This window comes from Exophiala aquamarina (genome assembly GCF_000709125.1).
Source record: "Exophiala aquamarina CBS 119918 chromosome Unknown aczIA-supercont1.21, whole genome shotgun sequence".
Taxonomy (NCBI): domain Eukaryota; kingdom Fungi; phylum Ascomycota; class Eurotiomycetes; order Chaetothyriales; family Herpotrichiellaceae; genus Exophiala; species Exophiala aquamarina.
Genome location: NW_013550567.1, coordinates 92,125 through 115,031, shown reverse-complemented (window position 1 = coordinate 115,031; position 22,907 = coordinate 92,125). Strand labels below are relative to the sequence as shown.

General features: G+C 50.8%; 9 protein-coding genes across 9 annotated transcripts; 2 read left to right on the top strand and 7 right to left on the bottom strand.

Moving 5' to 3' along the window:
• Positions 1-1,583: 1,583 nt before the first annotated feature.
• Positions 1,584-2,631, bottom strand: A1O9_12094 (uncharacterized protein; the record flags this gene model as incomplete). The annotated part of the gene is made up of 2 exons (XM_013398893.1): positions 1,584-2,414; positions 2,509-2,631. The coding sequence occupies 2 exons, from the start codon at positions 2,629-2,631 to the stop codon at positions 1,584-1,586; spliced, it is 954 nt and encodes a 317-aa protein (XP_013254347.1).
• Positions 2,632-3,879: 1,248 nt separating this feature from the next.
• Positions 3,880-5,818, bottom strand: A1O9_12093 (uncharacterized protein; the record flags this gene model as incomplete). The annotated part of the gene is made up of 5 exons (XM_013398892.1): positions 3,880-4,793; positions 4,854-4,914; positions 4,985-5,317; positions 5,371-5,604; positions 5,657-5,818. 5 exons carry the CDS (start codon positions 5,816-5,818, stop codon positions 3,880-3,882), a joined length of 1,704 nt encoding a protein of 567 aa, XP_013254346.1.
• Positions 5,819-6,605: 787 nt separating this feature from the next.
• A1O9_12092 (uncharacterized protein) lies at positions 6,606-7,613 on the top strand (the record flags this gene model as incomplete). The annotated part of the gene is made up of 2 exons (XM_013398891.1): positions 6,606-7,002; positions 7,060-7,613. The coding sequence occupies 2 exons, from the start codon at positions 6,606-6,608 to the stop codon at positions 7,611-7,613; spliced, it is 951 nt and encodes a 316-aa protein (XP_013254345.1).
• Positions 7,614-8,217: 604 nt separating this feature from the next.
• A1O9_12091 (uncharacterized protein) lies at positions 8,218-8,842 on the bottom strand (the record flags this gene model as incomplete). The annotated part of the gene is made up of 2 exons (XM_013398890.1): positions 8,218-8,645; positions 8,698-8,842. The coding sequence occupies 2 exons, from the start codon at positions 8,840-8,842 to the stop codon at positions 8,218-8,220; spliced, it is 573 nt and encodes a 190-aa protein (XP_013254344.1).
• A 3,313-nt stretch (positions 8,843-12,155) lies between these two features.
• A1O9_12090 (uncharacterized protein) lies at positions 12,156-12,769 on the bottom strand (the record flags this gene model as incomplete). The annotated part of the gene is made up of 3 exons (XM_013398889.1): positions 12,156-12,441; positions 12,490-12,647; positions 12,719-12,769. Coding segments are annotated over 3 exons (495 nt in total), but the record flags the coding sequence as incomplete, so codon positions are not given.
• A 3,025-nt stretch (positions 12,770-15,794) lies between these two features.
• Positions 15,795-17,549, bottom strand: A1O9_12089 (uncharacterized protein; the record flags this gene model as incomplete). The annotated part of the gene is made up of 1 exon (XM_013398888.1): positions 15,795-17,549. The coding sequence occupies one exon, from the start codon at positions 17,547-17,549 to the stop codon at positions 15,795-15,797; it is 1,755 nt and encodes a 584-aa protein (XP_013254342.1).
• Positions 17,550-17,949: 400 nt separating this feature from the next.
• A1O9_12088 (uncharacterized protein) lies at positions 17,950-20,070 on the top strand (the record flags this gene model as incomplete). The annotated part of the gene is made up of 1 exon (XM_013398887.1): positions 17,950-20,070. One exon carries the CDS (start codon positions 17,950-17,952, stop codon positions 20,068-20,070), a length of 2,121 nt encoding a protein of 706 aa, XP_013254341.1.
• Positions 20,071-20,148: 78 nt separating this feature from the next.
• On the bottom strand, positions 20,149-20,898 carry A1O9_12087 (uncharacterized protein; the record flags this gene model as incomplete). The annotated part of the gene is made up of 1 exon (XM_013398886.1): positions 20,149-20,898. One exon carries the CDS (start codon positions 20,896-20,898, stop codon positions 20,149-20,151), a length of 750 nt encoding a protein of 249 aa, XP_013254340.1.
• A 1,140-nt stretch (positions 20,899-22,038) lies between these two features.
• Positions 22,039-22,494, bottom strand: A1O9_12086 (uncharacterized protein; the record flags this gene model as incomplete). The annotated part of the gene is made up of 1 exon (XM_013398885.1): positions 22,039-22,494. One exon carries the CDS (start codon positions 22,492-22,494, stop codon positions 22,039-22,041), a length of 456 nt encoding a protein of 151 aa, XP_013254339.1.
• Between the last annotated feature and the right edge of the window lie 413 nt (positions 22,495-22,907).

Genomic DNA, 22,907 nt, shown 5'->3' with positions numbered 1-22,907 from the left:
AGCACCACCAGTGGCACTGGCCAGTGACCACCCAAGTCAAAGGCAAGCAGGGGGGAGCTTAGGGCTCGGCTTAGCTGTTGGGGTAGCTAAACTGTAGTGGGTAAAGGAGCTTAAACACACCCAGAAACTCTGCTCTGGCAGCTACCCATTGGCAAAGTGTTGACAGCGCAAGCTACGGAGCACTGATTCTCGGCACTCCCACGCCCTCAACCTTCTTTCTTTCTTAACGAAGTTAACTGTTACTCGTACATTGGTCATCCTGCACCGACTCATGCAGCCTGCAGCCTACTTGCTTAGCGTCCAAGTGACAGCCCGTCAGGAACCAAACAGAATGTCTTTTCTTCTCATCCATCAAGCCATAATTTGTACAATCATCATCCCGTTGTGGTTTGCCCTGCTTCTCACTGGAGATCTCAGCTCTACCATTCAGGTACTCGGTATTCTTGCCAATCACTCCACCTCCAGCTGTCCGTGTATCCACTCTCACCTCATCTTTTGCTCGCGAAACCCTGCTGTGATTGACTCGTCCCCCAAACAGCCTGCCCGTCTCCAGCGTCAACACACCGATCATCAAGACCTCTCTGCAATCCAAGGTTGGAGCTCCAGCATTACCAAGGAGCTTTGACCCACGAATTAGCATGTGCGTTGTTGACAGCTCGTCAATTTGACTTGAACTTTGAATTGCTGATCTTGACCTTAGGTCTGTAATTCCGAGGTGTGGTACGATCACAGCTTCAGCTCAGGCCCACAGAAGCTATCTGAGGGAGCTTTCGAACGTTGTACACCAGTCAGAGCTCCTTGTGCTCCCATCGCCTAGCGTATTCTCAAAACAGCTCTTTGCCCGGATTGAGCTCTGTCGGAGCTCTCGGTTATCCTTCAGCACAACCAAGTACCGGCTAATGCAATCTGATGTAACAGATATCCTACCATCCTGGCGATCCAAGAACTAAGCGTCGCTCGCCAGAGACCAGTTACATCATATCTATAACAATATTGTGGACTGCACCGTCGTCAGGATGGCCGACCAGTCTTAGAAGTACTCGTAAAGCTACAACCGGATTAGCAAAGCCTCCATAACAATCCGTGCGCTGCAAGTGCCAAAGTCATACAATATATTGGCGCAATGATGCTTACGCTTGAGTTGGTCTTGAAAATCAGGCAACACAAAGCCAAAGCCCGGTCCTTTTAAGGATCATAGAAAGGACCACTGCTTCGATAAATACGAACAAGTTTGATGAGGAGCTTTCATTACAAGGAGCCAGAACTAACTAGAACGAAGACAACTGACACCTCCCCAAGGGACTTGCACGATGTTAGTCCGAAGGCGCTGTTAATACCGGCTGCATCAAGTCCCTATGCGCGAGGCGAACCCATCATTCAAGGTAAGCTCAAGGCCATACGGGTCTTGATGAAAAGCTCGACAATGCTGCATACTCACCGACACTTTGCCGTTCCAGTCTTGAGATTCATACGCCTTTCAAGCTGAAAGAGCTGCGAGTCTGATGCATTAAACGCTATGCCTTAAATACTACAATCATTAGGCGAAGTGCAATAACCAGGCTCAACCCTGGATTCAAGCACTCTCAGAAACCTTTCATGTATCTATGTGCCTTGGTAATTGCGGTGACCTCAAACCGCATGCCGACTTCCACGTGCCCTTCGTTTCTCGGACAGCAAAGCATTCCAAAGCACGGCTTAAATTTAATACCTTCATCGATCCTTCGATAGCTAACGAGCAAATCCCAAGGCTGCCTCGGATGTTTCTCTGCTGTGTCCGGATTCACATTAGGGACCTGGCAACGTGCACACCGGGCGACCACATCTAGATCCATCGCATCCCGGTTTCCGCCCGTTAGAGTTGTGAACAATGAAGAGTCTCCGTTAACGCGAACAGTTTTCCACTCATCCTCAGACCAAGGTTCTGCTCCCTTGATAATGATATTGGGCCGAAATCGTTCATACGTGATTTCCTGGTGACCTTGCTCTGTCAACCGAGAGTTCAGTTCGGCAAGGGAAGACTCGGACGCGATCAAAATGGGCAGAACATCCGGAAAATTGACACTCTCGGTTCTGCCCAAACTCTCAGGCTTTCCGTTTCCACCCACGATTCTCGGCGTCGGCCCTTTCATCACCAAGCTGACCTCCTCACCAAAGAACTCAGTGAAGATTGTTTTGATTTTTGGGTCTCTGTATGCGTATGCATCCGTGATATATTCCCAAACGTCGACGTCAATCACATCCGCATGCTCCTCCAACCAAGCATGCGATGGCCACAGCGGGACTCGGACTTGTTTGCTAGTGTCGTCTCGGATGGTGATGACGAGGTCACCCTCGACATCATCCACCGCGGTGTTGATCAGCGTCATCTTAGGATTCGAGCGAATGGTTAAGAATTTCTTCTTTTCATTAACAAACTAAACCACGGCAAGATCTGTCAGCTAATCTATCGCTCCGTGTTATGCACTCTCCCTAGATCTTACGCAGGATGAAATGAGACTTTGCACTCACCATCCAGCGCCTATCAAGTTCCAGCCCCTGCCTGGTAAGGTTTGCTGACCGAAGTGATATGCCTCGACATGACTTGATGGGATATATCCGCAAGTCCGTGATCTCTGACACTGTGTGCGCCATGGTGATGGAATTCCTTGATATATATTGCGGCTCAGGTCTACAGTTGTGCCAGAAAAGCAAGATCGAACCCTTTCTGAAAAAGCCCGTGTGAAGCTCCCAAGTTGTCGGTGATGTGACGGCTACATGGAATAAATCTCGTTTCAATAATGATGCGAAATAATCTGACCAGCCTGTGCTGCCCCGGCTGCTTCCAAAAAGATGGTTTCCTTAACCGGACAAACAAAGAGAGGTAGGCGCTTTATGAGTTCTTGCTTGCAGAAGATATCTATGTTTCTAAGATGACAAAATTCTCGATATAAAGTTCCATCCATTTACATGGTTCATGGCAAAGACGGCGGGGTGAAGTAGGAGTGGAGACCAACAAGCGTCATCCCCTCTGCGCTTTAGTCAATCCACTTTGTGACGACCGCTCGTCACAGCGAAAAATACAATTTAGTTGAGCCACTCGGAGCATGTCTGACCGTTAAACTCCAAGACAACCGCACCGCATCCCATCAAGTCAGACAGATTGCATTCGCGGCATCTTTCCGTCATACTGTCTCATTTTTCATCCTTACGGTCCAATTCGTTGCCGCTCTTCCGCCTAAGAGGTGTAATCATAAACCAGCAATGAGATTTCTCCCAGCACGGCAATATCGGCACTTTGCGCTATCCCGTTTTCATAGTATCGGCACCGAGCAGGACTTCGAGTCAGATTCTGACAAAGGCTTAGTACTGAGCCGTGAGTCCGTCACCATCACCACTACTACCTGGGCCCTAGGGATGTTGTTGGACAGTCTGAGCCCCTGATATGTAGGTGTAGTTCCACGGAGCCATTCGGGAGTCGCTAAAGTATTCAGAAAGACTTGCGGTCGAGGGAAGTACTTCTGACCTTAGTCAGTGGGCATAGCGAGGAATGCTTCAGAGGCAGGCGAGACTCATTGACGAGCCCGCTCGAACAGCAGAGTGACTGCGCACTAGTCCATTACTCTCCTCGCGCAGTGGAGTCCCAGTAGAGCTGATGATACGTATCTTGAACGATGCATGCTTGCGTGGAGCGAAGAGCCCTTTCAGTAGTAGGGTTAGCGAATGCCATGATTCCGACATTGCAGCTATATAAACGATGAGGCTGATTGGAATGAGAGCCCGGTATCAAGGAATCTTTGTAGAGAACATGCATCATGAAAGTCTCGATAGCGTAGCGTTTCCAACAAGGCAAGACCATGTATGACAAATGCTCGAAAACGACCAGCCCGCCAATTGGCCGGATCATTCGACCCTACCCACGCCTGTGATGGTCTGTTTCGCTACCGCTTTCTCTCCGTTACCGCTCTCGTTTCTAGATCCCGCAACTTCCACGTCGCTACCAGTACTTTGGCCCTCGAGGACCTGCACTTGACCCTCCTCCTCGGGGCGGATATAGTTCTTCGGCTCCATCCAGCCCTTATTGTACATAATAGCCGGAGGATACAGTTTGCACAGAGACCAGTAAACGGCACCGCTCACGAAAATGCCCACCCAGTACGCAAAGTAGTAGAACCTCGTGACACCCACCGGCGCATCAACGCCCATGTTATTCAAGAAGCCGTAGAAATTGGGGACCACGCCGATCACATACGCGACGTACGCGCGGATGTTCCAGCCTTTGGTATAGTGGTAAGCGCCGGCTTTGTCAGACGTGAAGAGGTCCGGGATGTGCAGGTAGCCGCGGGAAATCACGTAGTAGTGGCATAGTAGGACGCCGGTAATCGACGAGAGAAAGATCTGGTAAGACGCCAGGAACGAGACGAAGATGGACGCCGAGCCCAGTAGGTACCACGGGTTGATGGCGAAGGAAACCACGGCGCAGATGTAGAAGCCCTTGCGGATGCTGATGTATTTCGGGAACAGCGCCGCGAGGTCGTTGCCCGCGGGGAGCGAATTCTCGAATATGGACGAGAACATCGCGCTGTACACAAACATGAGTGCGATGAAGAAGCAGCCCGCGCGGTTGGCGGCGGTGTAGTTCGTGGTTTGCAACATGTCTAGCAGTTCAACTGGGTTCCAGACCAGTTCGCCGAAGATCACCTGGCTGGTTGCGCAGACGATGTTGCCGACGAGGGAGACAAGCAGATTCGCGAGTGGGAATCCGACAATGTTGCCGAGGATGGGGTCCTTGGATCGGCTGCCGTATCGCTGGAAGTCTTACTCTGGTGTTAGCGATTGACTAGGTTCATGGTTGGTAGAGGGGAGGAGTTTCATACCCGGAGCGTTGCTTGCGAAGGTCGCACAGTTGGCCGCACCGAGCATGAAGAATCTAAGAATCTATCACATGTTACCGTTAGCAAGGCTCTGCTCTGCCTGCCGACAGGACAGGGCATAACACGATACGTACCAGCCAACTCTTGTCACTGCCATGGACCGTCGAACCCTGGCGTGCTACCGGGCCCAAGCCACCAGCTTTGCCGACCGTCCAGCCCAGCATCGCCATAGCTGAAACGACGAACACGACCAGCTTGACATAGACGAGCTTTCGCATCTTGGGAACAGGAATTGCCAGGAAGAAGCAGGACACTAGCCAGAACACGGCAAAGCCAATCATGCCAGCGCTTGTCAGTGCGGAACCTGGGCCCATACTGTTCTTGATGCGTGCAATGCTGGGGAATATCGCGTGCAGCATTACGTAAACGCATTGTCCTCCTTGGACGGCGTTGACACCATTCCATACCTGAAAGAAAGGTTAGTTAGTGTGAGACGCCAATTGGGGATTTCGAGTCTCACAATAGCCATGACAGCCCTGTTGAATGTGGGCCACCAAGCGCCATAGACACCAAAGGCCGCGCGGTTCATGATGGGAAATCCCACATGGTAGACGGCTCCTGAACGGCCGTTTAAGGTGATGACGACGGCGATGAGGCACTGACCCCCAAATGAACACGCAAGAGATTCCCACATTGACAGACCCAGCGCTTGGGCAGCAGAGGCGCCATACCTATCTTTGCTGTTAGGAGGGCCCTATTCTTGCCAGGGAGTTGGGGGTTGAGGTTGAGACGAACCAATTGCTCACTGTCGCAGCTGCCGAGAACCAGAAAGTGAAATATGTGACCTGTGTCCACGTGCGATCCTTCAGTTTGAGTGGTCGCAGATCGTCATTGTCCAGCCAAACATCCTTGCCTTTCACCTCTTCTGCGCCTTTGGCGACGAGGTTAAAGCGAGAGAGGACACCCATCGCAGCAGCACAATATCGAAGAACAACAGGTGGTCAGATTCGGTAAGGATCGGGGTACAGGCTTACCTTGATAAACGACCTTTGGTTCTCGTTGATATAGTCCTTACCTACCACTGTCGGCCATTGAGCATACCTGGACCCAGCCGGCAGGAGGTTTTCCAAGATAGCGTCCGTTCATGATAAGGGAGACCCAACTGTGTTTGACAGAGTGCACCACTGCTACCCACTTGACCTGTGCCGGACGCAATAAGTCGTCAGCATCGTAGGCAGGTCGTACCATAACCTAGCGGTGATAGGCATAGATTGATGGAGATGAGCGCATGTTACCCAGTATTGATAGATGAAGAGAACAGAGATACATCGAATTCCTTAGGTTGGGGGTTAGATATGGTGACGCTATCTGATTCGCCTACGAAGTGCAAAGTCCTGTTTGTGGATCTCCTCATTAGAAGCCTCCCCACAATCTTCGAGAAGGGGCTTCCTTCTCACCACATGGCTGTTCGCCTGAAGAGCTGCTCTGCTGGATCCAAGTTGTCTTTAGGTTTGTAAGTTATATGTATGATTTGGGGGCAAGACAGCCAACGATTCGGGGCTCGCCGCCAACCGATAGCAGATGCAAATCCTCAGGTGCTCGCTGGGGTCATTGGGGGTTCGAAACCTTGTTACCTGAGTTGAACTGCGGAGTTCCAACTCTCTTGAACCTAGTATATCAGCGTTAGCCGCTTGGAGAGATTCATAATCTGAACCCTGAGAGTCAGATCAACAGATCCGGCAAAATCGAGATACCATGGCCACGATAACCGAAGTCGTAGCAGAACAACCATCGTTTGTAAAACTCGAACTGCGCACTGCATACGGGCCGGTATATCGCGATGTGTCGACTCAACCGCCGAGAGAATGTCGAGGTGACGAGATACCATTGATCGACATCTCCGGCATATATGGGGATCTGGACGCTCGGAAGAAGTTGGCCCAAGAGATCAAGACTGCTGCTGAGAACACTGGGTTCTTCTACATTCAAAACCATGGTATCCCAGAAGCAGCAATTCAGGGGGCGCTTAACGCGTCCAAAAACTTCTTCGCACAGTCTGAGGAGAAAAAGATGCTGGTGTCAAAGGACAAGGGGAAATGGTACAATGGCTACTCAGGGAAATACACGGCGATGGCTAGTCCGACAGAAGGCTGTGAGTACTTGGCTCATTGACAAGATATTTGGCTGGCGGCCGACTGATGCGATCTAGTGGATTATCGTGAAGCCTTCTCCTGGCGTTATGAGCCTCAATATGACCCTGACCCCAAGGATTCGAATGCTGTTCCGCCCGAGGTGCAGCCGTTCATCCGTGGTGAGGGTTACGTATGGGAAGGCACCAAGGATATACCCGGGTTCAAGGATGGTTGTATCACCTACTGGCAGGAATGTGTCAAGCTTGCCCGAAGGCTGGTAAGAATCTTTGCATTGTGTCTTGACCTACCTGAGAATTATTTCGACTCTGTCACCACGTACCCCGGGAGCGATGGAGTGTTCAACTATTATCCGGCCATGTCAGCAGAACAGGCAGCCATGAGCCGAGACATTGGACTGGGATCTCACACTGATCTCCAATGCTTCACCTTGTTGTGGCAAGACATGAGTGGTGGACTGCAGGTATTGGATAAAGATGGGCAATGGATCAAGGCCAGTCCAATCGAGGGCACATTCGTGGTCAATATTGGAGACTACTTGATGCGTCTGACCAATGATCGATTGAAGTCTACCGTTCATCGGGTATACAATCGCTCGACTGTCGACAGGTAAGGACTCGACTTGTGGCACAATTTGAGCAATGTGCAATACTGACACGTCACAGGTACTCAATGCCATTCTTCTTTGGGTTCAATTTCAATGAAACCTGTGGGGTACTTCCCTCGTGCACGGATGAAAGTAACCCACCAAAGTATGAGCCGATTTCCTGTGGCGACTGGTGTCAGTTGAGATTTGCCCAGACAGATCAATCATCGAACGTGGTGGCCTATTAGTAGGTAGAAGCCGCTCTTCAAGTTTATCGTTGGAGTAAGTACTTGATGTTGCTGTCGATATGCGCCAATTGCTGCTTACATGGGTGACCGGCGCCGCATTCGAGTGCTAAGGCTATCAATGGGTGGATCCTGACCATCGAAGTGGAGGCCCAGATTTAATTGTAGTCAACGGTCAATCCCAAACCGGATTGGTATGTCAACAGAGCAATATGTATTAAACGGCTGTGGCATTATGATCATCGCCTGATTTGGGGTAGCTACACTCGCTCAGAAGTGAAGTCAACCTAGACCGGTTTATGTAGCCAACATGCAAGTGCCGTAGCTATTGTTCAATTTGTTCCAATGACAAATTCGGGTCTTGGACCCCTTGTTAGCAGACTTGATCACTTTTTGGCCCACTCGGGAACTTTGTCGTTCTGCTCGCCCACATCCAAAGCCACCAAGAATCGGCTAACCAGATTGTAACTCGCAACAGTGGCGGTCAATTCGACCATTTGCTGCTCAGAGAGACCTGATGCTTTCACCTCGTCGAACAAGGACTGGGGAACTTTGATGTCTCTCGTCATGGCATCCGCGAATCGCAGCACCGCCCACTGCCGGTCATCCAGTGCACCCTTGGAAGCCGGGTGCAGTTGCTGGACGACAGCCAACTTCTCTTCTGTAAAACCTGCTGACTTAAGCAGAATTGGCGCATGAGCGTTCCATTCGAACCAAGCCTCGTTGAACAATGCAGGCCGGCAGATAGCGATTTCGCGTATATCATCGGGTAATGAATTCTTGGTGCGTACGGCCCCGAGGAGGGCGTTCCAACCTATTCAATGAGAACCCATGGCGGATCAGAGATTGTGGAGAAGGACACTTACCATCTGCAATTTTGGGGGCATGAAGCAGAGTTAGATCGAGAGGGATCAAGCCCATAGCTCCCCGACGAGCCTTGACCCTTTCAAGGACTCCTTGGTCCTCGGGTGACAAGTCTGTCGGTGGATTAGGCACGTAGTTGAGACGCATGATGCTGGTCTGGGATGGTAGAGTCTGAGATGTTGACAGTTAAGCGAGAAAGGTGTAGACGAGATCGCCGACCAAATCTCAATTTCGAGGTTGTACTTGTGGTTCAACAGTGGCAGATGGTGAATTGGTGACAGGTACCTCTAATGCTGGTTCAGATGTGCGGGGAAAGCCGGGATATTTGGGGTACCCTCAAAAAACGTACGACTGGTGGTTCTTTAGTAGCCGAGGCTTTATAGATCTATGGTTCAGTCTCTGCAAATATCACATAGCGGTGGAAGTTTCAAGATGAATTGGGGAATTGGGCGTGAGGGGCCGTGAGTGACCGTGGGTGAGTGATAGGAGTGCTCCGTACTGGCACACTCGCTTCAGGCTTGTTGTGCCAGATGCGGAATCAACGCCGATCCAGGCCGTCGCACCTTCCGCTTTCCGCATCCCAAGAAAGTTCCCTCAGAATATCCGGATTATCTTTACTCCAGACAGACTCATGACTCGGATCGAAGGCTTCCACGTGAGGGGTTTGAATCATTATGGGGCTTCTCTGATCGTAGGAGTCCCAAGTTCCCAACACGACATGAGACAAGGAAAATGTAGCAAATTAGCATTGTATAATTGCAGGGCTGTGTCCAGATCTTTGTGGCTGATGGTCCCCATAGCAATAATATCCATCCTCGCACCACGTACGAGTAACCCCAAGGACTCCGTGTCAATGTCAGGCTGTTGGACTTTGAAACAGGTAGAGATGATGCTTTCGATGGTTTGAGGCGGTGTTTCAAATGTGATTGAAACCCTGATGTGATCCCGGACATGGGAAAGGGCTCTACAAGGGACATACTCGTACTCCGTACTCCGTAATTAATTACAGCATACTCGTAGAGCCTTGGTTCCTTGAACCCACCGGTTGGCGCATGCTTGTCTTATCGCTCTCCAAAAACATGTTTTGGTATTTCTTGCGAGTGTGCATGTGATCCGCCATTCCCCATCGTTGGCATTCCGTAAAACATGCTGTTGCCCAAGGGTTACGGGGTCGACGGCGAGATGCATCGTGTTTCATTGGCACGTCCGGAAATCAAACCGAACCACTTCCATGTCACTAACGACAGCCAATTCACTAGATTACTGTACGATCAATTCCAGTTGATGGATGAGGCACCTTCCTTGCCCCCCTGGTGCCCTGCGCCTTCCCCGTTCATCCCTTTGGCCCATCGTGATCTCCATCCTCCGCAGTTGCCCGCCCTCCTCTATCTCATCCCATCCTTTCTATCCTATCCCATCCTCCCCCAGCCCATCACCAAGTCAGTCACGAGACACTCGGCCATCTGCATTCTCATTGCTGCATCTCCCCATTCTCCGGAGTCTCCTCCTTGAAAAGGCCATCTTGCCCTCTTGCCCTCTTGCTCTCGACTTGTGCGTCACACGCACCCTCTTCACTGGTCATATCATCCCGTCCGTTGCCTATCACGCATCCGACTGTGTGTGTGCCTACATCTGCTTACGCCTCGCCTCTGACGCAACACCCTATCTTACGTATTTAAGCTCTCTCCTACCCTCGAACGAAGTCGTCCACATGCCTGGAATCCGTACGTCTTGATTTCTCCCTTGCATATCCATCTCCATCTCCACCTTTGCCACCTCGTCCGCTACAAGCACCCTGCCTATCTCTGTGTCCCTCTACGCCCCTTTCAACTAGTCTCTCTTCTCCTAACCATATTCCATCGCATCACTAGCCCCCGACGCAATGGATAAGCTCAAGGCTCTCTTCAGAAGAAAGAAGGATAAGGGCACCGCTGGCACAAAGACCGAGGCTCCCACAGCCGCGGCCGCGCCTCAGCCCACTCCTACCGACACGGCTGCAGCACCCTCAACTAGTGATCCTGCCACTGCTCCTGCTGGTAAGTGATCAAAGTACTAGTCGGGGACCAGCTACTCATTGTTCAGCCGCTGCTCCCGTCGAGCCCGCTGCAGCCGACAAACCCGCCGATCCTGTTCCGGCCGAGCCTGCAAAGTAGAGACTCATACAACTTCAATTGTGTGATGCCATCTACCCTGGTATGATGGAACACGTACAAAGCACACAGCCCATCCCAGGAGCCGAACACATTGCTTAGCCGGCACAAACCAAATGTTACCCATCACTTTCCTTCCCGTCAATTCGGCAGCGCGTCTAATCAGATTATATCCCCTTTGGCGCCTGTTTAGTTCAACAGTCTTGCACTCATACCCCTTTCAGCACGATACCCGATTCTTTTCTCAACAAAGCGAGGTCATTCAATTATACCCGGTCATTCCTTGGGCTAACGAGGGCTGGAATGGGACAAAAACTTGCCCTTCTGAGACAGCAATCAACATAAGATACCCCCCTCCTTCCGTCCAGCAACACATTTCAAGCGGCGTGCCTGACACTTTCACAATGATACCCCAGCAAAGCCAGGTGGACAGGCTTCGGATAGCAGAACTCGTTTCTTCAAAATAGCATAGGAAATTCAAATGGATTCATCCTCCAATACATCCAACCCCGCTCCCAACCTATCACTTTCCTTTAGCCTAACTAACTCTCCATACTGAATGCAGCCTCGTTCAAATTTCACATACTCTTACTCATATTGCCATCTCCATTCTTCGAGTTGACAATTCTCAGGCATAGACTGTACATAAAATAGCGCCTCGTATCAATCAAATGGTCTCATGTCCCGTAGCCACAATTCTAGTATTAGTCGTCATGGCCGATGATCTGAAACTGCTCCTTCATTCTCACAATCCCAAAAAAATCCAGGCACAACCCATAATACCCGCTATAAAACTAATAGTACACAAAGTAAACGCTGACATAGGAACTGTTCAAATGAAATGGATTCGGCACATGCCACAATGTCGACAGAAGGGGACAGAGATCTGTCTTTTCTTGTAGTTGAATTCCCATTTGGCTGTAATAAATTACTCAGCGATGGCGTCCTCCCCGCTCGACGGTTATGGATTTGGTCGTTGAAGATGCATGGAAGATGGTCCTATTAGAGTTGAGTCGAGGGCCAAGACCCTTGACATCACCTTGAGGGGTGGATCTTATGGGTGTTGGTTCCCTTCTTTTGGCGAGTCCGCCTAGGGAGGAATATCCTCTAGCAATAAAGGGCTCACAACAAGGTTCTCGGACGCTATGTGTGATCGCGACGGTCGTTCGGCGTAAGGTGGGAAGGGAGGGCGAGAAGGACCACCCCCCATGATCGGCTGTCGAACTGGTCTGGCACGTGTTGTGTAACGACGGGCAAGTTCTCTTGGATGAAAGCAATGTCTCTGCCGGCAGGTTGAATTCGCCTCATGGTAGATTGACGTCCAACTTGACAAGGACGCCAGTGTCCTTGAGCGCGCCGTTATTGCCGTTCAACCCGGCGAAGGAGCCTTTGCTGCGAAGCGACTGCGCGTCCTTTGACGTCGGTCGTGACGCTGAGTAGATTCGGATTGATCGCTTCGACTTGTCGCCGGGGATCAATGAGAGGAGAATGTCGTGGTGCGTCGAGTTCGATGTGCCGTTCTCGACATTTCCATTCATCTGCGACACCGACATCGCGAGCCCTCGGTGCTGGTACGGGAAGATTTCAACGATTTGACTGCGGAAAGTTAGACACCATGTCTCCCAGGGCGGGTGACCATCGTACTCGCTCGCCCACCTTGTAATGCCATCTAACGCCTCTTGCTCGCGCTGAGCCTCCTCGGGGCTGAGGACCGTTTGAGATGGCACGTTTCCTGCGTTCCAAGTCCCATAGCCGTGAACGCCCGTGCCGTATTCGTCGTACATGAGGCGATGGCGCTCGACCTGCAGATTTGCATGTTAACAGACACAGAGATATGGCGCGTATGGGGGATTTTTGGAAGGTTAAGGCATACATCGTCATCGTTATGGCCGCGCAGGCCCAGACAGGAGAGACAAGCCCCCATCTTTGAGAGCGCTGCCCGAGGCCGACCCCGTAGAAGCAGTGTGGTCTTGCAGGTGTACGGCCCTTGGAGAGCGTTTGCTTCAAAGTGACGGATCGAGATTTCGAAGCATGCTTGAACTTCCAGTTCTGCAAGCAGGTAAGGGAGAGAGTGTGATGCAATGACACAATCTGAAGAAGCAAGAAAGCAAGAAAGGTGCTCACCAAGCCCGTTCCCCTGGTGGAGGTGGCTTGGGCATAATGGTGCGGATTAACAATCTGCCGCTCCGGTGTGGACTAACCACTTTTCCGACCAAAGCCATCGGCCATCGGCATGATAACACCATCGTTCTTTCATCCTTCAAGTACCTTCGTAATCATTATCACTCATGTTCTTGAGTATGTACCTCGAACTCAATTATCTCCGTGTTCAAACCAGTATGTAAATCGCAGCTTGAGCTCGATTTACCGAGCTGTGTGGTTCGCGGTATCGTTGTTGCGATTCCTGAATGGTCACCGTTGGCAGAGGAACCAACGGTGTCCATAGTGCACAACCTCACAACCAGGTCTCATCTGATATTCACCCGTCCTTCCTCATGTAGATTCACACTCACTGTTGCTAACTGATGCTGATGCCAGCCCCCTTGCATCAATCCAAGAATAGCTGTCAACGGCGAAATGCGCTAGGAGAAGAAGGAAAACTTCAATAAACTCCCATTCGGTTATTCAGGCTGTAAAACCAATCTCGAAATGATAGTCACTTCTCAAGATGAAACAACCCTTGACTCTTGATATGGCATTCAGAGACACTTACAGGGCAGTTGCTGTCTTTCAGGATGCCCTTGCGTCGGACATCCGTGTGCCAAGTCTATCCGTGTTGACTGCATCCATGAGGCTGACCGTCCCTCGACCTCATCAATCTCGAGTTCTTTACACAAGGATAGGCGAAACATTCTACAGGACCGGGCCGGTGCCAAAATTAATCTGAATCAATCCCTCCTTTTCATAATGCTATCCTTGGTCTATATATTCCTCGTGTTTGAACATCGAATGTCCAGTGACCAGACCCGTCCATTCCTTTATTCCCTTCATTCATTCGCTTACCTAGTCATTCTTTTGAATCAAGTGTTCTGTTGTCATTTCGCGGAGAGAATGCATTCGACACTCATCCCCTCGGCCCTATGGGTGGGCCTGATCTTGCTGACCACAAGTAACGCGCAGATCACAACATCTACCGTCACAGTCACTACTGTCCAACCTGCTGTCTATGCTGCACTATGGGCAGATTGGTTCCATGTTAGAGGGAAGAAGGTGATCAAGGCGACCACCAGTACTCGACCTGGGAGGACTACTACCACGAGTAGCACCCACTCTTCTGCCACCCCGACTTCAGCCTCGGCTTCGAGCTCGTCCACTTCTGGAACGTCCACCACGCTCGTTCCAAGTGCGACAACCACCCTTGTGACTTCCATATCGACCTCCAAGTCGACCCCTGAATTGATTTCCACGACATCCCCGGCTACCACAGCTAGTACTAGCCTACTTGCCACCACTCCGACATCCTCGACTCCGACCGGTCCTGTGACTTCAAACACGACTTCAGCTACCAGCAGCACACCTGACGTTACGGCTACTACTAGCACATCTGAACTTGCGTCAGAAACAACCTCGAGCTCCTTATTCACTACGACGGCTCAGCCTGATATTCCTGGTAAGTGGGTCTCAAGCACTTGGAGTGGCCACACCTGGACTGGAACCTGGAGTGACTGGCTGTGGACAAGCTCAGCTTCCTCCATCACGACTACCTCAATTAGTGTAATAACCGATTCTTTATCTTCGACTACTCTAATCGGGCCTGTCACGACCTCTTCGTCTTCGACAAGAGGCATATTATGGACTGATGACTGGAGTACAACTTCTACCACAGCTGTCTCCACCTCTATTAGCACCGGGACAGTCACGACCTCTTCGTCTTCGACAAGAGGCATATTGTGGACTGATGACTGGAATCCGACTAGCACAGCTTTCTCCACATCCATTATCATTGGGACGGATAGCACTTCGGTTTCAACGACTAGGTCTTGGCCAGGGAGATGGGCTTCTGGAACTGGATGGTCCACAAGACGACCGACCATGAGCACCCCGACTTCATCTGTCATCTTAAGTCCTCGTACTCCAACAACCTCTTTAAACACTACATCTCTATCGTCGACAACCAAAAACCCCGCTGTCTCTACGGCATCTGCTCCTACTACCTCAACCACAAGCATCACATTGACTATGGCTTCGACATCGAGCGCGAGTACTAGCTCTAGGGTGATTGCGACCAAAACATCTAGTATTAGTTCCAGTGCCGGCTCCATAACCTCCGCCTCGACCTCGACCTCGACCAGCAGCTGTCCGGCAGGAACTGGCGCCACCGTGACTGTGACTGAGAGTGTTCCTTCGACTTGTCCGACAGGCTCCGCAACCTCTACTACGACTATCGTTTACACCCTACCTGGTTCTACAGTCACGATCCCTGGCGAAACTATTACCGCTCGTGCTACCACAGTTACCACCACCAAGACAAAGTACACTAACGGTGCCACCAGAACGAAGACTATAACAGAGACAGAAGTTGATGTATCTACCATCACCGCTACTGCTACTAGCACGATTACCGCCACTGCACCCGGCGGTAATTATTATCACCGATGGGGTGGTAGATTCGGCGGTGGCTGGATGTAGAGGCTAGGTGCGAACGTGAGACGAGGTCTTCACATGTCTGACGCAAGTAAATTCAAATCTCGGTTTTCCTCTTCTCGTTTTTTGAAAAGGTATGCGCATTAGGTTGCATTGTCTTCCTATTAAAAGGATGGATTGAAAGCACTGGCGAAAACACCGTCTCTGGGGCAGGGCGGTTGGAATGAATTGCTAGAATAGGTTTCCTTTATATTTAGATAGACTTCTCTAACTGCTTTCTACATTATGAACTTAAATCTTCCCGTAAACTAGGACAACTTCTTATATCATATCTACACTCTACAAATGCAACTGGCATCGGGACCTCATAACTTGGATCCCCGACTAACGCGCTTACCGCGCCAGACCTGAACGTCCTTATCCTCAACGTAATTAGGAGGAAAGTATTGTGGACCAAGAGTCTTCTTGACGACTTTCCCAGTGCCGCTCTTGGGCAGCTCGCCAGTGATGATTCGCAGTAGCGTCGGCAACTTGTAACCCGCCAGTCGGCTTCTCACGTCTGCACGCAAATCATCCAGGTCTAGAGCCGTAACACTTCGGTTGTTCTTTCGGTAGAATTCTTGAGCGATCTCATCATTCCGTAGTGAGACAACCGCTCCCACCCGCTGGCCAAATTCATCGTCAGGGACGCCGACCACCATCGCCTCGCCCAGGTATGGTAGTGCCAGCAATTCTCTCTCGATGTCCAGCGCGGAAATTTTGTAGCCTCCTGATTTGATAATGTCCACGGACTCGCGGCCGACGATAAAATAGTACTTTCCTTCCTGTCTGGCAACATCCCCAGAACGAAAGTAGCCATCCGGGTCGTGGGCATCGGCAGTTGCTTGCGGGTCATGTATATACTTCGAAAACATGGCGAAGGAACGCACGAGCACTTCTCCATGGTCGCCCTCGGACAGCTTCATATCCACGCCTAGTGTCAACTCACCAACGGAGCCATCAGGAATTTCCACCGAGGGATCGGCAGACATATTGAATACAACCCCTAACTCAGTAGAACCGTACCGCTGTACAATACGCCTACCGTTCATCATCTTGGTCCAGAAGTCGCTGATTGGTTTGGGCAAGGCAGATGTCCCACACAAACAGACTTCGAATGCACTAGCTGCGGTCTCGTACCGCTGTGTCTCGTGGCGCGGAAGCTTGGCTATGTGCTCGAGGTAGTACCTCATCATCCTCATGTAGATTGTGGGCACACCGGTGAAATGCGTGAGACCGCCCTGCTGCCAGCGATTCCAGGTCCACTCTGGGTCAAAGCTCCCGGACTTGAACTCGATGCACGCCCCGGTTTGAATGAACGGGAAGAACGAGACCCAAATCCCTGTAGCATGGTGGACCGGTAATAGGTGGAGGAGTACATCGGTTTCCTTGATGCCAATTTGCTGTGCGAAACATAGTGAACTGTCCGTCACGGCGGCTCTTTTCAGCACCGCGCCCTTCGGCGGTCCAGTCGTCCCTGATGTGAAGATGATAATTCCTGGACCGTTGGGGTCGAGATATCGGTTGGAGGAGATCTTGATATCACTGAGTGATATCAAGAGCTCTTCCTCGAATAGTCTGATAGGTATGAGCGCGAACTCTGGATTGGTGGTGCTCCGTATTTCCCTGGTAAGGGACTCGGCCATTTCAAGAGCCGGAGTCGCTGTCACAACCGCGACCGACCTCGCCTTGTTGACATAGTAGGTCGCCTCTTTCACAGGCTGAGCACTGCTAAATGGACTTGCCGCCGCCCCCAGAGCAAGAATAGCCAGGACCCCGATGGCAAATTCATATCCACCAGGAGCAAGGATGCTGATGTAGACTTCGCGTCCTCTATGCAGATCATCGAGAGTTTGTTGACTGAGGGAGCGCTTCAATACTCTTCGAAGTCTGAGAATGTCGACCAGTAGCTCAGCGGCTGTCTTCTCGACACCTGCATTGAGGTCGCGTATTGCAGGTCTAGGCTTCCGGCGATGTGCCAGGCTCAACAGGCGAGTGAACAACGGGTCGGCGGGCAGTACACTGTCGCCAGCATGGCTAGGCACAAAGTCTGTCCGGTCGAAAGTGGTCTGAGGCTTCATTTCGTCGCCTGACTTGGTGCCATCAGCGTTTCCCGCTCGGCATCTCTCGGAGACAGCCCTTGATATGTACGCGGTGCGTTGACCATCTACATACGATCGATCTCTCAGATCGAGTCTCCAAATGGGGGGAGGTCTCCCTCCAGCCAATCACGGCGATATGTACTCTGGCCTCGGCAACTGTCTATTTCGGTAGAATTGACAGCCGGCGGATGCTTTCTATGCGGGGGAGCATTATCGATCGCCACTATATCGCCGTCTATCATGTAACTGAAGTACGGAAGGCCTCAGTTGGCCGAGAAGGAGCTTCAAATTGGTAGATGAGATCCCGCAACATTGCTCCTTTGAGAATTCCAGCTTCTTTTCACATTCCAGGTCTCAGCAGAGTCGCATACAAGTAATCATGACCGACTTCACTGATAAATTGCGGCCAGCTGATCCACAAGGACCTAGCATCCTTGCCCAGGAAAGATCTGGTTCTAACGTCAACACTGATCAATTAGCAAAGCATCTACTTTCTAGAAATGGCTTTCTCAACCGGCAGCAGAAGGTTTTGGCCATCTTGGAGCCAATTCCAATCTTCTGCAAAAAGAATCAGTTGAATATGGCCCGTCCAGATCGATACCACCTCTCCCTTGCCCGAAGCAAAGCGCTCAGACGACTGTCCATCAAACATGGCTGGGAGCGTGATGATTATTTGATGGCTGATTACCTTATGGATGAGATGAGCCCGTATGCGCTTCAGTCGACCATGTTCTTGACTTCTGTTCGAGAACAGTGCAACGAGGAGCAAAAAGCCTACTGGTTACCGAAGGCAGAGAACTTTGATATCATAGGCTGCTACGGACAGACTGAACTCGGTCACGGCAGCAACGTCAAGGGTATCGAGTGCCAGGCAAAATGGGATCCGAAGTTGAAGGAGTTCATCATTCATAGTCCCACCATCACGGCGAGCAAGTGGTGGAACGGTGCGCTTGGTAGGACAGCAAATCACGCCATTGTCGTCGCACAGCTGCTTTTGCCGAACGTGACCGATGGGAAATTAAAGTCCTATGGTCCTCATCAGTTCATTGTGCAGATCAGAGACATGAAGACGAACAAGCCCTTGGAAGGTATCGTGATCGGCGACATCGGACCAAAGTATGGCTACCCTGGCATGGACAATGGCTACATGCTGTTTGAAAATTTCAGGGTGCCTCATTCTGCTCTTCTATCAAGATACTCAGGTGTGAATCCAGACACCGGTGCATACATTCGACCCGAAAACCCTGCCGTAGTGTATGGTTCTCTGACGTACGTTCGTGCTCAAATCATTATGCATGCACGGCTTGTTCTAGCTCGGGCAGTCACTGTTGCAGTCCGCTATTTGTCTATTCGAAGGCAGTTTGTGGATAGAGACACAAAAGATCCTGGTGCTCCCGAACAAGCGGTTCTCAATTATCCGACCGTGCAGGTTCGAATTCTACCGCTAATTGCTACTACGTTCGCCCTCCACTATACGGGGGAGGCAATGTACAAGCTGTACTATGGCACACGACAAGAGATCGAAGAAAGCGGTGATTTTTCTAGATTGGCTGAAATGCACGCTGCATCATCTGGTCTCAAATCATTGTGCACGACTCTTGCTGCGGATGGCATTGAGACTTGCCGTCGAGCAATGGGTGGTCACGGCTTTGGTGGAGGGAGCGGAATGATAGCTCTCAACAATGAATACCTCTCTAAGCCAACGGTGGAAGGAGATAATTGGATGATCACACAGCAGACTGCAGCGTATCTTATCAAGCGGATGACCGAAGTTTTCAACAACTCTGAGCTGAAAGCAACCGATTCGGTGGATGCACAATTCCAAGATTTCGTTCGATCTCACCAAGTGCAACAGAACTTCAGCATTAACTCTGACATTGATCTTGTGCGAGCGTTCCGACATCGAGCATCCTATTTGACCTATCAACTCTATCAGGCTCGCGTGGTGCAGAAACTGCCGTGGACCGATTTGATGCTTTCCTTGCACCGATTGAGTCGAGCTTACTCGGAGAGCCTCCTGGTAACCAATTTCTACAATGCTGTTTTTGAGTCTCAGTTGAACCCTCCCGTCGATGATGCCACTGTGAACGTCATGAAGAACCTGTACAGGCTGTTTGCTATATACACGTTGGACAATTCATCATCGGAGTTCCTGCTCTCTAAGGCATTACAGACGGAACGGCTGCAATACCTGACGCCCAGACTCCAGGAACTGATGAAAGAGAACCGGCCCCACGCGGTCAGATTGGTTGATGCGTGGTCGATACCGGATTACGTGCTTGAAAGTGCGCTCGGCAGCTACGATGGTGATGTATACAATCGATTATTCCACAAAGCCCACAAGGAGAACCCTTTGAATTTGCAGACATTCAATCCTGATTGGAGGAGTGAGGAGATCGTCATGGGTGAAGGCGAGGAAAGTGCAAGAAAGCGCCTTGAAGCTTTAGCGCTGGGTGTGACGGGGCATGAGCAGGCAATGAACCCCAGATCCAAATTGTAGATACCTTTGGTCGCATTGAATATCTGTTTATGTCATGGAGAAACTCGCTTTACGAGGATATATGTTCATTCATCATATCTATATCTTAGCCTTAGGCGCGGTTCCCACCCTCTTGCGGTGGACATAGCTTATGGCCTTGAACTTATCCAAAGCCTCGCCCCATAGCTCCGAGCGCAGCAACCCATACACACCCATGCTTGCGCGAGGCGCGATCGTCTTTGCAAATTCGATGGCTCGCTCTCTCATCTTCTCCGGTTCGACGATCTCATCGACAATCCCGTCCTTGAGAGCTTCCTTGCTGGTCCACTTGTGCGCCTCAAGCAGCATTTTCCTTGCAATCTGCGGATGTAACTTCAGCCTCGGCAGGGCGCCAATACCATCGAAATGCAGTCCCAGATTCACGGGCGGCATGCTGATGAAGCCACGCTTGCTATTCATGATTCTGTAGTCACACGATAAACTGAATGGACAGGCCCCGCCGAATGTATGGCCAGTGATCAAGGCAATGGTCGGGTAGGGATAGTCGACAAGCGTGGCCAGCAAGGGGTAAAACCCGTCCGCGTTGGCGTAGACATTGTTGTCGGACTCGTCCAGCTCCAGCCCTGTACACCAGAACTTGTCCGAGAAGCTGGAGATGATCACGGCCCCGGGCGAGTCTGGTTTCATCAGCTTCGTCTCGATGTAGCGGAGCGCAGAAATGATGGTCTGCGCGAAGGCTACATTCAGGCGGTTCTCGGCTGGTTTGTTCAACACGATGACGTGGACTCCTGGTGCTGTTGCTGGGGATTCGATGGTTAGATTTGGGAACCTGGGTAATGGTTCCCCCATTTTAGAAGTTGTTTGATCAGTCTCCTAGTGCCTGTGGTGGCCCGAGACAGAGAAACGAATAATGTGGATTGATCGAAGGCTGCTTGATTTACGAGTAGGAAAAGGTACGGCGTGTTCCAGGAATTGTTTCTGGAGAATTCTTAATTGTTTGTGAGTTCTAGCTTCCCGCAGCTCAACTTGACCTCGGCGATGCCAGCCTTGCGAAACGCCATTATTCGGCGTTCGGCGCATATGCGGGGAAATTCCAAATCCGGAAAATGACCTTTGGAGGGTTTGCCGGTACCCCGCACGGAAGTATAAAAACTCGGCTTTTGGGAACCTCGGTTCTGGAAGAATATTAATCCTGCCGCCGGCGCTAGTCACAGATGGTTTAGTCGACTCTTAGTGAGCTGGACCTCCCCCCTGTCCCGTGGCCTCAGGGGTGTTCCTGCTTGCTGTGTCGAATTCCCCTTTGGTCAATCTCAACGACACTTGAACAACATGATACCATAGCGCTACATCGGGCAGTACTCAGAGGCTATTATAATATATATATATATGTATATATATATGAGCAATGTCATGTCTGCTAAACTTACAATTACCATTTCAAAATTGGCTTCGACACCTGAATTGCTTAACCCCATTATCCCCCAACTTAAAACTCCACGCCTATGCAGGTTCGGCGCCTACAGATGCTGGCACTGACCTCCTGCATGAGACCGGCTCAGCTTAAGGGTGGAAAAATCATCAAAGCGCCTTCATAACATTTTGCCGTGGAACACCTCACCCCGTGACTGCCTGCCAGACGACAGTGTCCCCGGGAGATCAATCAAAGCCCCAGGGTCAGCCGATATCTCCAAAGCTCCCTCTTCTGGATCACTGGGAATATGGACTCCGCCATGTTTTTTGTGTCACCCAGATCCTGAGCCGATAAACCAAATGACTTTCTGAGCTTGCCGGTCAAAACTCTTTCCAAAGGCTTGCTCGAAAGCGCCACTACCTGTTGTAGTGTGCATTCGAGTAGCCGCCGTGGTAGGACCCTGTACCAGGATAGGCCGACGGATGCATAGAAGAGCTTGTTAGGTTTCTGTTGACATCACCTGAATGAGTTGTTCAGCATCAGTACTCCCTTGGCTTCTTCGACTTGTCGGCAAGAGACTAACCGTTACTGCTGTAACCGCCATATGCTGGGCTAGCATATGTCGTGGTCGAGTATGGGTCGGCGCTCAGGCTTCCAGACAAAGGAGCGCTCACCGGCCCTCCTCGAGCCAGATAGTTGTTGCTTGCGGTAATCGATGGCCGTCGGCCTATCATCTCTGCAATCGTGTCCTCGAGGTCTTTGGCGTCACGCTGAGCCTTCTCGATGAGGCTTGAAAACCTAGTCCCTTCCCGGCTCCACCGTTTGATGTTGTCCTTCTCTTTCTGCAGCCGTCTCTGCTTAACTTTGATCTCCTGGCAAAGCCTACACTCATCACCGATTTTTGTCACATTTTCTGTGTCAACAAGTTTGGCACCACATGTCTCGCCAATTCGAGGTTGTCTCTGACAGCGGACTTTCATATTGCCCCATTTCCAGTCCCCGCATCGATAATCAGTTCTTGCAAAGTAGCACATCTCAACTAGTCATACTAGGACAACTCAAACAGGGCCACTGGAACTGTGGTTGGTTCGCCTTCCAGACTATGGAAAACCTTCGACTGGCCGATGATTGTCAGTCAAGTACCCTCTCAATCCAGGAAAGACTCCCCGGACATGAAACATTCCAAGCAGCTTTATGTGGGTTGCTCACTATTTGGTGGTACAACAAGACTTTTCCCTACGAGAATGATATTGACTCACAGTAGGAGGCGGTTGCCCTTTAATGCTCTGGAGTTTGCACCTTCACGGCGCCCTTTCTGTGAATAAGCGCTCGGACGATTTCAGCTTATGAACCTTTGTCTTCGGTTCGACCTCAGAGATATCTGGAACAGAACGTACTTTCACCAGTGCTCCCTAGGTGTAGTGTACCTTTAATCGACCACCGGCTC